The sequence below is a fragment of the Bos taurus genome, chromosome 22 (assembly GCF_002263795.3).
Source record: "Bos taurus isolate L1 Dominette 01449 registration number 42190680 breed Hereford chromosome 22, ARS-UCD2.0, whole genome shotgun sequence".
Classification (NCBI taxonomy): Eukaryota; Metazoa; Chordata; class Mammalia; order Artiodactyla; family Bovidae; genus Bos; species Bos taurus.
This window is the reverse complement of record NC_037349.1, coordinates 51005618-51018021: the sequence shown is the minus strand read 5'-3', so window position 1 is coordinate 51018021 and position 12404 is coordinate 51005618. Positions and strand designations below refer to the sequence as shown.

Below are 12404 nucleotides of genomic sequence, written 5' to 3'. Positions count from 1 at the left end.
GGTGTAAGGGTCAACTCTCTGTTTCTTGTGACATTTGTTTATTCAGAAGATTGCCATTGAATTAAAGTTGGCAAACTTTCCCTCCAACTTCATGAAAAATTTAAAATATACAAAGACTTTTAAAGCATTGTACAGTAGGTATCCATTTATCTACCATCTAGATTATACAGGTGCTAACTTTTTCCTGCATTTACTTTATCATGTGTCTGTCCATCGGTCAATTTTATTTTTAGCATTTATTGAAGTATTACTTACATTCCTTTAAACTCATCCATTTTAGAGTGTACCAGTAGAAGAGTTGTAGTAAATGTAAACAAGTGTACAGCCATCACCACAATCCAAGGTATAGAACATTTTCATCGGCCAAAACGTTCCCTTATATCCATTTGTAGTTAGTCCCCTCTCCCAGCCCCAGGAAACTACTGATCATCTTACTGTCTGCACAGATTTGCCTTTCCTAGAAATTTCATATGAATTGAATCTTATAGTATGTAGTCTTTTGTGTCTGGCTTCTTTCACTTGGCATGTTTTCAAAGTTCATCCATGCTGTATCACATGTCAGTAATGCTTTCCTCTTACTGCCCAGGGAGGATTTTCCATTTTATGGATATGTACCACATTTTGTTCATTCATTCCGTCATCAGTTGATGAACACTTGGGTTGATTCCAGTTCTTGGCTCTTATGAAATATGCTGCTGTGATGGTTTGTATAACAGAGTTTTGCATGGACATGTTTGCATTTCACTTGGATAAATATCTAGCAGTGGGATCGCGTTTAACATTTTAAGAAACTGCCAAACTGTTTTCTGAGGAGACTCTGCTATCTTACATTCCCACCAGCATTATGTAAGTGTTACATGTTCTCCACCTGCTTGCTAGCACTTAGCAAGTGCTAGCAATTGTCAATTTTCTGTATTTTTCTGTATTTCTAGTGAATGTGAAGTAGTATCTCCTAGTTCTAATTTGCATTTCCCTAATGACTAATAATGTTGAGCTTTTTGAGTTGTGTGAGTTCTTTATGTGTTCTGAATTAAGTTCTTTATCAGATATATGATTTGCAATTATTTTTTCTGTTGCAAATCATATATTTTGTGGCTCGGCTCGTCCATTTTCTTAATAATATCTTTTGAAGAATGAAATTTAATTTTGATGAGCTCCAGTGTATCATATTTTTTCTTTTAAGGATTGTGCTTTCAGTGTCATAGCTAAGAAATCTTTACCTAAAAAACCAAGATTGCAAAGATTTTCATCTGAAAGTTTTATAGTTTTCAGTTTTATTTAACAGTGTGAACTACCTTGAGGTAATTTTTCTGTGACATGAACTAAGCATTTAAGTTCTGAGTTTTGTATAATGATGTTCAGTTATTCTGGAACCATTTGTTGAAAAGACTGTTTTATCATCTGTTGAATTACATTGGTACCTTAGTAGAAAATTAATCATAAGTGTATGAGTTTACTATTCTGTTACATGGATCTATATATATGTCTGTCCTTAAGTCAGTATCCCACTGTCTTAAATACTGTAGCTTTATAGTAAGTCTTGAAGTCAGATGGTGTAAGTCTCTTCAACTTTGCTCTTTCAAGGTTGCTTTGGATATTTGGGGTCCTCTCCATACATTTTAGGATCAACTATTAATGTATACCCTAACCCCTGCTTTGATTTTGATTAATTTTGATTGCTGTGTTCTGTCTCTAGCTGCGTTGTCCATTATGGTAGCTGTGATCACATGTAGCCACTGGGCATTTGAAATGTGGCCAGTTGGATTGGTATGTGCTATAATTCTGAATACAATGGACTTTGAGCAATTAGATGGAAAAAAAAGATGTTAAATGTAGTTCATTAATAATTTTCAGTGCATTAACATGTTGACATATTTTAGATATATTGGGTTAAATAAAATATATCAATACATTTTAGTTTTATCAATAAATTTTAATTTTTATTTGCCACTATGTAGAAACACATTTGTGATTTTTATGTATTGGCATTCTGTTTTTTTAACCTTACTAAACTTATTAGTTCTACTGGTAGTTTTGTGTCTTTTTTGTGTGTGTCCTTTTTTTTTGCCCCCCATGCCCTATTAGGGCCTTCAGCACAGTGTTAAATGAAATGATGAGAGTGGTCTTCCCTGTCATGTCCCTGATCTTAGCATTCACTGTGTTGTTACAGAGTATAATGTTTTCCTTAGACACCCTGTATTAGATTTAGGCAGTTCTATTTTTCTTCCTAATTTGCTAAGAATTTTTATCTTGAATGATTCCTTGATTTTGTCAAACGAGTTTTCTTGTATCTACTGAAATGATCATTTGGGTTTTTTTCTGCCTTTACTTTGTTAATTCAGTGAATTGCCTTAGGCGTTTTCACATGTTAAATCAGCCTTTTATCAGGGTTATGTTAGCTTCATAAAGTGAATTTGGAAGAAGTATTCTTTCCTGCTCTCGTTTCTGAAAGTGTATTCAGAAATGGAAAAAAGCCTCATACATAAATAAGACTTAATTTTCTTATTACATGTTGATCTTACAGAACCGCAAATCTGTCTTGAACATGACGTGGTCATGTGTCCTTCCCGAGTCATTCGTCTATTGGCTATCAGTGGTTGTTTATCACCCTTTTTGGAAGAGGTTTGACCTCATTATAGGTTCTTCTTGGGGGTTTCCCTGGTGGCCTAGTGGTTAGAATTCCGGGCTTTCACCACCATGGCCCGGGTTCAGGGAACTGAGATCTCACAAGCTTTGTGGCACAGCCAAAAGTGAATGAATGAATGAATACTCCTTCTTGATAATGCATACATACGTACATATATAGATACTTTTAAGTCCTTCTTGGTAATACATAATCCTAACTACTCACAGGTTATTAGTTGCTTGATCAAAACAGTCCAGCAGTAGTTTGTCTTGGTTCTGCTGGAAGACTTTTGTTCTCCGCAGTTGAACACATAAGAAGAGTGGAAGACCTTCCTCAGTTACAGAGTGGCAACTGTGATAGATTCAGAGTGGATTGCCAAGCTCTTTGAGCATTGCACAGGAAAATGGTGTGAGTACTTGGCTAGTTCTTTCCTGAGCTCAGCTGTCTGCACTCTGAGAATGACAGACTTTTATCTGTAATGTTTTAATATCATATATTTGTCTTGGCCCTCTTGCTAAAGGTAACTTAAGTAGTGCCCCCTCCCCCCACATCACCTGACATCTCTTCCTCTGGAAGACCGCTGGGGTGACAGTGGGTGGTGAAGTCAGTTCTCTCCTGTGGCCCAAATCAGGGAGGAGGTGGCCTCTCTTCGGAGACTACCTGTTAGCATAAAGTCTTCTAGGTACTCTTCTTAACCCTGTGCTGCTTTTTGCTCAGAGGGCCCTTTGTATCCTGACTTCCCTGTAGATCTTCCTCGGTGTCCATTACGGGGCAAGTGCCGTCATTCTGCATTTTGCTTTAATTAACGGTCTCAAAATTCCTTCACATTCATAATGGATTAATTGGGGGAAACTGAGTCCTTGGCAGTCTGTGATACACTGTGGCCATACTGTGGGCAATCACAGTGCCTCCTGTAGGAGACTGGTGGGAGGTGCGTGTGCCTACAGTGTTGTATGTATTGATGTATCCTCAGCAGTTGGCTTTGAAAGAAGAGATGGACATCTATCCACCTTAATAAAGTGCTAGACATGTATATATTGATGTATCCTCAGCAGTTGGCTTTGAAAGAAGAGATGGACATCTATCCACCTTAATAAAGTGCTAGACATGTATATATTGATGTATCCTCAGCAGTTGGCTTTGAAAGAAGAGATGGACATCTATCCACCTTAATAAAGTGCTACACATGTATATATTGATGTATCCTCAGTACTTGGCTTTGAAAGAATAGATGGACATCTATCCACTTAATAAAGTGCTAGACACATTGCTGACTCGATGGACATGAGTTTGAGTAAGCTCCAGGAGTTGGTGATGGACAGGGAAGCCTGGTGTGCTACGTACAGTCCATGGGGTCGCAAAGAGTCGGGCACGACTGAGCGACTGAACTGAACTGAGACACATCCTCTCTTCACATTATCAGTTCTCACCAGAACTCTGCTGGAATATTCTGAGTTGGTCATTAGTGGACTTGTAGTCATCGGTAAAATTTTCAGTTTCAGCGGAGGCCTGTGTCGTATTCCATACATGGAGGGGCTGCACCTGGTATGCTAATTCTGAGGCTTTGTTGCTGTTGCTAGTGCTGTTGAGATCAAGGGATCAGACCAGGTATGGTGTTGAAGTTCTATTTCTTTGGGAAGGTCAAGAAATTTCATTTTGGGAATTGCCTGGCGGTCCATTGGTTAGGACCCCACTCTTCCACTGCAGGGAAGTAAGCTCCCACAAGCGGTGCACTGCAGCCAAAAATAAATAAATAAATAAATAAAATACAACAGTATAATTTTCAGGTTGTAAAAATATAGTTGTAGCCAAAAGCTATTCTCAAGCAAATTTTAACATTTATACCAAATACTTTGTCTGAGTTTTCATGTAGTCTTTATGGATGAATAGTTTTGTTATAGAGTCAGAGGTTTTAACCAGGGGTGAGTTTTGTTTTGTTTTGTTTTTCTGGGTTTATATAAGAAGTTCAAGCCTGGAGAGCTTCTGCAAGTAACATGCCTACCTGGAGGTGCTCGTGTATGGCCTCCTACAGCAGCTTCAGCAAACATAAATCACATTAGGGAACCTACAGCTCTTCTGCTTACTTTGGATTCTAGGTCCTTATTTACTGTAGATAGGATGGTTTTGTGTAAGTTTGAAATCAAACTAATTTCTTTGAAGGGTTGCTAATGAAAACAAAGGTTGAAAAATCGAGAGATCCAGGAAATTGTTTAAGACTCTAAGAGTCTGAACGTAAAAGATAAAACAGAACCAAGAGGAAGATTTAAAAAATCAAGCCTGGACCTGCAGTAGAGAGGAATGTATGCATTTCTCAAAATGTAAGAGCACTCTGAAAAAAAAAACTGCATTATAATTTGATTTCTTTTTTTCTTCTTTCTAGGTATCTCATTCAGTCGCTAAACTTATATTAGTTAATTTCCACTGGCAAGTTGCCGAGATACTGGACAGGTAAGGTGTTTTGGGGGAGGAAGAGACGCCACTGTCTGTAACTTCTCTCTGCCTGCCCACCCAGTGGTAATAATTGTCTGTGTTATGGAGAATATCCTTACAGTGTGCAGATTACATTTTTAAAACACTGGCTCATATTGTATAGCCTTTTTTCTCTCAGTATATGGTGAACATTTTCCAATATTTTCAGCATATTCTTTCTGTACCCCCAGTTTTAATGAAGGTACAGTGTTTTACCATATTGATGTTCCATCCTATTCCAAACCCCTGTTGTTGGACAGTGAAGTTAGGTCAGAGTTTTTATGCCGTCATTAATGTTAAATCAGTGCTCTTCTAGATAACACTTGGCAATATCTCCAGTTATTTCTTTCAGACACATCAAGTGGGATTAATACATCATGGCATAGTGCTTATTACCTTCAGAGAGAAAGGTCAGCTCATTTACCACCATACCTCCAGAACCAGAGCTCTGATTCCCTTTATGCTTTTTGTTTTGTAGATACAAGTCTAATTCTGCTCAGCTGCTCGTTGAGGCCCGAGTTCAGCCCAATCCATCAAAACATGTGAGTGTCCCTTCCTGATACACGTGGCTTTTGCTGTGGCTCACACGGTTATTGAGAACCGTCTTACTTTGTTTATCGTGCAGCATCCCCAAGATACTTGTTCCAGTATAGGCCTAAATCTTCCATTTCCGACGTCATTTGGAACTTTTCCTCATAGGCGAGGAGTGCATCACTGCCTGTGCTCTCCAGCCTCACCCGTCTCCTGCACTTACATATAGCCTGTACTCTGTCCCTGCCGTGTTCTTGGGGTGCCCGTTCACTGCATGCCTCTTTAACTCTGCTGGTGCCTTCCTTGGCGGGGAACGTCCAGATCCTGTCCCCATCTTTGCTCGTGAGAATGGAACTCACCTTTAAAGACCCGAATCCAAGCCATCTCTCCCAAAACCTGTCTCCTGGGAACACTTCCCTCCAAACTCCTTTAATTATGTCTTTTAACCTTTACATGTACATTGCAGTGATTCACTCATATTAGCTCCCATAGTAGACTGTAAGTGCTTTTTAAGTTTAGGAATCGTATCCCACAGTGTATAGCAATTTCCTGTTGCTGAGAGTTCAGTCAGCATTTGTCAAATGAATGGGGGAGAATTAGGGCTCAGATCACCACATAACTTACACAGCCTCTTAGAGAATTTCCAGGAGCATACTAGACAGAGTATGGTCCTTTTCCTCAAATTATTTTCTGTATCCAGTGAACAACAAGAACCTCATGTTGGGTTTTCACTGGTTTGTGGCTTTGGCTGGTGTCCCCAGACTGTCTTTGCCAGTTTGTGTAGCAGAGAATGGGTTCTGGAGCTATTAGAGGCTCACACTTCAGCCCCTAAGAACCTATTGGTTGGGTTTATAGTACTTGTTGAGAAGCAACTCTGTGCCATGCTGAATGAGGGCAGTTTTCAAAAGAAACCCAGTAGCCTCCAAAAGAAGGCAGATTGAATGACCTCTCGGGACCTTGACAGTTCCGAAATCCTGGTCTTTTCAGCCTGACCTTATACACTACTGTAAGATCTCATTTCCATCTTCTCTCTCCCTCTCTAAATCTAGGGGTTCACCAAGCCTAGCTTCGCTACCACCTCCTTCGGGAAGCCTTCCTGATAATATTTTTTTCCACTCAGAACTGGCACTCGCAGAGCCCACACGTGGCAGTTGAGTTCTGACCCTTATTGCAGGCTGGCTCACGTCCCTGTACCTCCCTCTAGGTGCCCCCGGCCCACTCCCCTCACCACTGCGCAGTGTGCATGCAGTTTGTGCGGAAGGAAAACCTCCTCTCTCTGGCCTGTCAGCACCAGTTCTGCCGCAGCTGCTGGGAGCAGCACTGCTCCGTGCTCGTCAAGGACGGTGTGGGTGTGGGTGAGTCCGCCGTAGGGTTCATAACCGGCTGGCGGGAACTGTTTAGCTTCAGCCCTGCCCCTTCTGCTACTCAGGTTTTCTTGTGAGCCTAACTGAAGTTTTCAAAATCAGAACCATTGGTTTCCAAAATGTCAGTCTGAACAACGGCAAAGTTTACCCTAGGCCTGAGCAAGATGCAAGAATTAAGGCTAATGTTTGGACGTTTATGTAAATGCTGGTGTGACAGCAAGGCTACCTTCTCTTGCCTTTTGGGAGAACTGTCCTTTAAGCTGCCTACCTTGTCTGTCTTGATTCTCAAAGTGGCAGCCATACCTCAGAAACTCCTAGAGGGTTTACTGTGATTTAGGTAAGCACAAATCAGACTTAGTGATGAGTTAAAGGAGTCTTTGTTAAATTATGACTCCACGGTATTAACATTAGCATTATACCTGTAAAAGCTCACTGTGTTGACGCAGTCACGTGCACATAATAGTAAACGTCACAAAACTAAGTTGTAAGTCAAGAGCCCGCTGGGATTTTTTAAGCAGTTTTTTAATTGGTGCTCTTTGTGACATATACTATTTAATTGGTCTTGTTTTTGTTGGTTGGTTGGTTTTGGTTTTTGTGGGGTTTTTTTGTTGTTGTTGTGCCGTGTAACTTACAGGATCTTAGTTCCCTGACCCAGGGCTCTGGCAGTTAGAGTGCCAAGTCTTGACCACTGGACCATCAGGGAATTCCCTATCATTTTAAAATGTATAATATTATTTTAGTTGCATCACATTGATTTCTCTCTTCTTTGAATAAATTCTGATGCTTCCGGGGTTCCCTGTGTAAAACGTGAATTTGTTGGGTGAACTCAGCAGGTACATTATAGGTGTGTCTTTTGTGATACAGTTGTCCATCCGGTTGTCTTTGTTCAACAGGTGTCTCTTGCATGGCTCAGGATTGCCCACTTCGAACACCAGAGGACTTCGTGTTTCCATTGCTGCCCAATGAAGAACTGAGAGATAAATACAGGCGCTACCTCTTCAGGGACTATGTGGAGGTATGCCCAGCTGCTGTTGTGCCTGGTCTTCCTGAGCCTCCTTTCGATCAGATGCTTACCAGTTACTGTGCAGAGGAGGCTGCCAGCAGATGCTTTCAATCTGAAGAAAGAGCTGCACAGCTTTTAAAAAGTTTGAAAACTCTAGAGCACTAGTAAATCCCAAGTCTGTTTCTTCCTCACTCTGTATCCTTTGACCCCTTAGATTCCTTCTCTGAGCCTTGGATTCTTTCCTGTGTAGAATGGTCAGGCACAGCCGCTTTGTGAAAGTGAAAGTCGCAGAGTCATGTCTGACTCTTTGCAACTCTGTACAGTCCATGGAATTCTCCAGGCCAGAATACTGGACTGGGTAGCCTTTCCCTTCTCTGGGGGATCTTTCCAACCCAGGGATCAAACTAGGTCTCCAGCATTGCAGGCAGATTCTTTACCAGCTGAACCACAAGGGAAGCCGTACCCCCCCCACCTTCCGCAGAGTTACTTAAACAAGCTATTGTATGTCAGGGGGTAAACATAAGTCAGGCATATCTCAGGAGTTGCTGTTCTATTCCCTTCACCTTGTGATTCAGCCCAAATAAGGGGTGTTGCTTCTTGGGCGATTTGGCAATTTGTTTAAGTTCTTAGAGTGGTCAGTTTTGGAGTCCTTCCCCTCTGTTGGGCTACCTGTTCAAGCTTGCTGGCTCCATGCAGCATAATTTTGATCTTTGCCTATTATTCCTAAGCTTATTGGATTGACTGATGGTCTGGGTCGTCTCATGCACAGGCTGCAGGAAAAACAAAAGGCCTTGTTCCGGGTGCTGTTTGCCGCCTTTGGTAGATGCCTGAGGGTTGTTGAGCCCCTCAGAGTCTCATGCACAACTGACTGGGCCGTGTTCCTCTCCAGCCCTAGTCCCTGTGCACTTTCATCTCAGAGACTCGATTCTGTAGTCCATTCTGTCATCTAAGCTTAGGTCATTCCGGTGAGTTGCTCCTTGGTTTAAGCTAAACATTCAAAGGGCATTTTCAGGACCTGCCTAATGTCTGGTCTTCATGACATCCATCATGAATTCCTGTAGCCCCTTGATGGAAGAACAGGAGGCGTTTGAGTACTCAGGGAGGTCTAATTTGGAGGCACCAGCTAGGGGACGTCCTCATTGTTCCCCCCTTGGTGTGTTCACAGAGTCACTACCAGCTCCAGCTATGCCCTGGTGCAGACTGCCCCATGGTTATCCGGGTACAGGAGCCCAGAGCTCGCCGAGTACAGTGCAATCGGTGCAACGAGGTCTTCTGGTAAGAGTGAGTGTGGATGCCGAGCAGCCCTGGCTGGTGCCTTCTCCTCCTCTCGAGCATCACTGCTGTGGCTCTTGTGAGGGCGGGGCTGGGAGAGGCAGGGCCTTTGGGCCAGAAGAGCAGCGCTGTTCCACGTGGGCAGATGTTTGATGATACTGTCTGGAGACAAGAAGGAGACACAGACTCTTAGAGGATGTGCTGGGGTTTATGCTACTAAGACTCAGGGCCCAGAGACTGCGTGTCTGTGTGGAGGTAGATCTATCTGCACAGATAATTCACATATTGCCATATATGAAAGCTCCAGCCACCAGCACTTTAATCTTTCTGTCTGTTGGCCATTCTGCTAATTTTATAACACTGCAATTCATAAACGTGGTTTACATCTATCTGGGGTTTACTCTATTCAGTGAACATGATGGAACTAGCTGAAGCATACTGAAGGCTTACCAGCGGAGCCGCTCTCTCTTGACCACTTTCCCTTCATTGTCACAGTGACTGTGTGTGATTGGTACTGCTGTTCCCCTTTCTTATACGTGAGGAAAGCGAGGTGCAGTAATGGCAGAGCCTTCATTTAGGTCCAGAAGAGTCACAGTGGGGCTTCAAGGAAAGTAGGGAGAAAATGGGGTCCATGTGCATATGTGCCTGCCTTTCAAGGCACGGTCGAGGGAGTCTGTGACTCAGCAAACGTTAAGAACCACCAGTGTGGTTGCTCTCCACCCTTTGTGTCCTACGTTAAGGCTTTCTTTCCCTGGGACATATGGTAGGCTACCTGCCTGAGAGCCTTTAACCAGAAAGTCACATTGGCTTGGACAGAAGGGGAATTAAAAACACAGGAGCCTGGCCTGATGAGTGTCGGGGTTTTTCTTTTCTGATTCTAAGTTTCGGGCATGGTCAGAGGTAACGTGCCCCTCACAGACTGCACAAGTGCCGACAGTGTGCATCCGGTGGGTACCTCAGACTCGGACAAGCCAGGGCTCCCAGGCCTGGATCTCACTCCTGCCTTGGGTTGGAGTTGAGTCCTCTTCTCGGAATACCCTCCCCGAGCCCTTTGAAAAGCTGAGTTCTGAATTTGATATCCTGTTAGGAAGGATTGACATCACCTAAGATATTTAAAACAAATGTCTCATTTGGGTTTATTGAGAGAAGTCCCCCCAGGACTTCAGAATAATCCTGGGTAAGTCAAGGTCTCGGACGCCACGAGAGGTGACATTTTACCTCTTGGAAAAGCTCTAATTCCAGATCTGTTGGCTTGGACAGAAGGAAAAGGAAAAACACAGGATCTGACCTAACGGTTATCTTTTCTGGTTTTAAGTTTCAAGTGTCGTCAGATGTATCACGCCCCCACAGACTGCGCCACAATCCGGAAATGGCTCACGAAGTGTGCAGACGACTCTGAAACAGCCAACTACATTAGTGCCCACACTAAAGACGTAAGGACTGTATCTTACCTGTCCTGGGTCTGCCCTCCCTAGTGCCACCCAGGGCCACGGGGCTCGTGATGGAGGTGGCAGACCCTTGCCCCGGCACGGCAGAGTTTGCAGCAGTTGATTTTAGCATACACCAGGCGCTTTTCTTTTAATGAAATGCTGAAATGCTTGGAGAAGTTTGACCTCAGGAAAACTCATTCGAGAAAAACTAGGTTTTACTGAATGCCTCCCCAGCATTAACAGCCCTGGGAGGGAGGTGGTTGACAGCCACATCAAATGAGTAGCAAAACTCTAATGCAAGCCCAGGCCTGCCCAGTTCTCATTCTGGAAACATCCCACGGGAAAGCATGGCCCGCAGCCCCTAGAGTGGTGCATGACTCAGCACTTGGGGCCCTCGCCGGTGCCAGTCACACACTGAAGCGAGGCACCCTGCAGTGCAGCTGTGACCATGACATCATGAAGTAAGGTCCTCTTCATGGCCATGAAGCACCCGGTGTCAGACTGGTCCCCACTGCTGTCATCTCCCAGATGGGAGCGAGCTTTAGAGGTGATTTCCGTGCCCTCTTCTGGAAGCCGAAGTTCAGGCAGGCTGAGCGGGTCCCAGTCCAGGGTGGCAGCTCGTAGGCTGCGCTGGTGTTCCTCCCAAGCCTGCCAGTTTTTTACTGACTCAGCTTGAGCTTAATCCAAGCAGCCTCCTGGCAGGGACAGATGGTGGCAGACTTAGCGCGGCTCAGCTTGGAGTATTTCGGGGCCAAACCTGCTGACCTCATTTCCTTGAATTGCTGTTCCAGCCTCAGCGACCCGCCACATTTAAGTGAGAGGCTCCTCCCCAGAAGGGCTCGCACGATGAGCTGCTGGGCACGGGTGCCAGGAGCTTTGTGTAATTTGTCTTAGAACCGGCCTGATGGTGCGTGAGCCTAACGGCGCCCTTCTGTCTCCTCAGTGTCCCAAGTGCAACATCTGCATTGAGAAGAACGGCGGCTGCAATCACATGGTGAGCAGAGGCCTGTGCGTTTTGCTTGTGTGGCCTGAAGTCTTTGGTCAGCGTGCCCTTAACATGTTCTCTTCTGTTTCCCTCCGACAGCAATGCTCCAAGTGTAAACACGGTGAGTCCCAAGCTTGCTGCACCAGGCCCAGCAGCACAGTCTCTGTTTCTTGTGCACGGGTCTCCACTGCTTTTTTTCCCCCACTGCTTTTATGATACAGTGATCAAACACGGTGGCTTCCGTCACTTACAGTCATGAGGACCAGAGTACAGCAGCTCTAGGTTTGCTGATTTATTATTTCTTGGTCCCTTAAATAATCCCGCTGCCAACTGTGGGATGACTTTTAAACCCTCACGTATCCTCAGTCATCCAAGAAGAAAGTTTTAGTGTGTTCTTTGATTTTTGCCAAGGCAGGTAAGTAGCATGGGGCTTTTCTGTGCTGCCTGACCGACACTGTTTAGAGCAGGCTGCCCGTGGTTCTCCTGGAAGCAGTCAAATCCTAGTTTGCCTTTGAGGTTTTATAAAAGTTTTCAGAGAGGGTTTCTGGCCTCCTTCATCTGGCCGGTGTTCCACAGAACCGTTGGTTTTGCTTTTCTTCCTGCCAGCTCAAGTAAAGAAATAAAACTCCTTCAGGTAGAATATGTGTCCAGATAGACTTCTTCCACAGCTGCTGACATGCCACCCAGCTGGCCCTGAGAGTTTCTTTTTGTAAGAGCCTGGCCA

At 44.0% G+C, this 12404-nt stretch overlaps 1 protein-coding gene across 6 annotated transcripts in view; it reads left to right on the top strand.

The window, feature by feature from the left end:
- Positions 1–12404, top strand: part of ARIH2 (ariadne RBR E3 ubiquitin protein ligase 2) — a 39379-nt gene that overhangs the window by 20014 nt on the left and 6961 nt on the right. For all 6 annotated transcript variants that reach the window (XM_005222734.4, XM_005222736.4, XM_005222735.5 and 3 more), the window contains 8 exons: positions 5007–5074; positions 5574–5637; positions 6831–6981; positions 7884–8005; positions 9159–9268; positions 10581–10698; positions 11639–11689; positions 11780–11801. In XM_005222734.4, coding sequence (XP_005222791.1) covers positions 5007–5074; positions 5574–5637; positions 6831–6981; positions 7884–8005; positions 9159–9268; positions 10581–10698; positions 11639–11689; positions 11780–11801 — 706 coding nt within the window. The remainder of the gene's footprint in view (positions 1–5006; positions 5075–5573; positions 5638–6830; positions 6982–7883; positions 8006–9158; positions 9269–10580; positions 10699–11638; positions 11690–11779; positions 11802–12404) is intronic.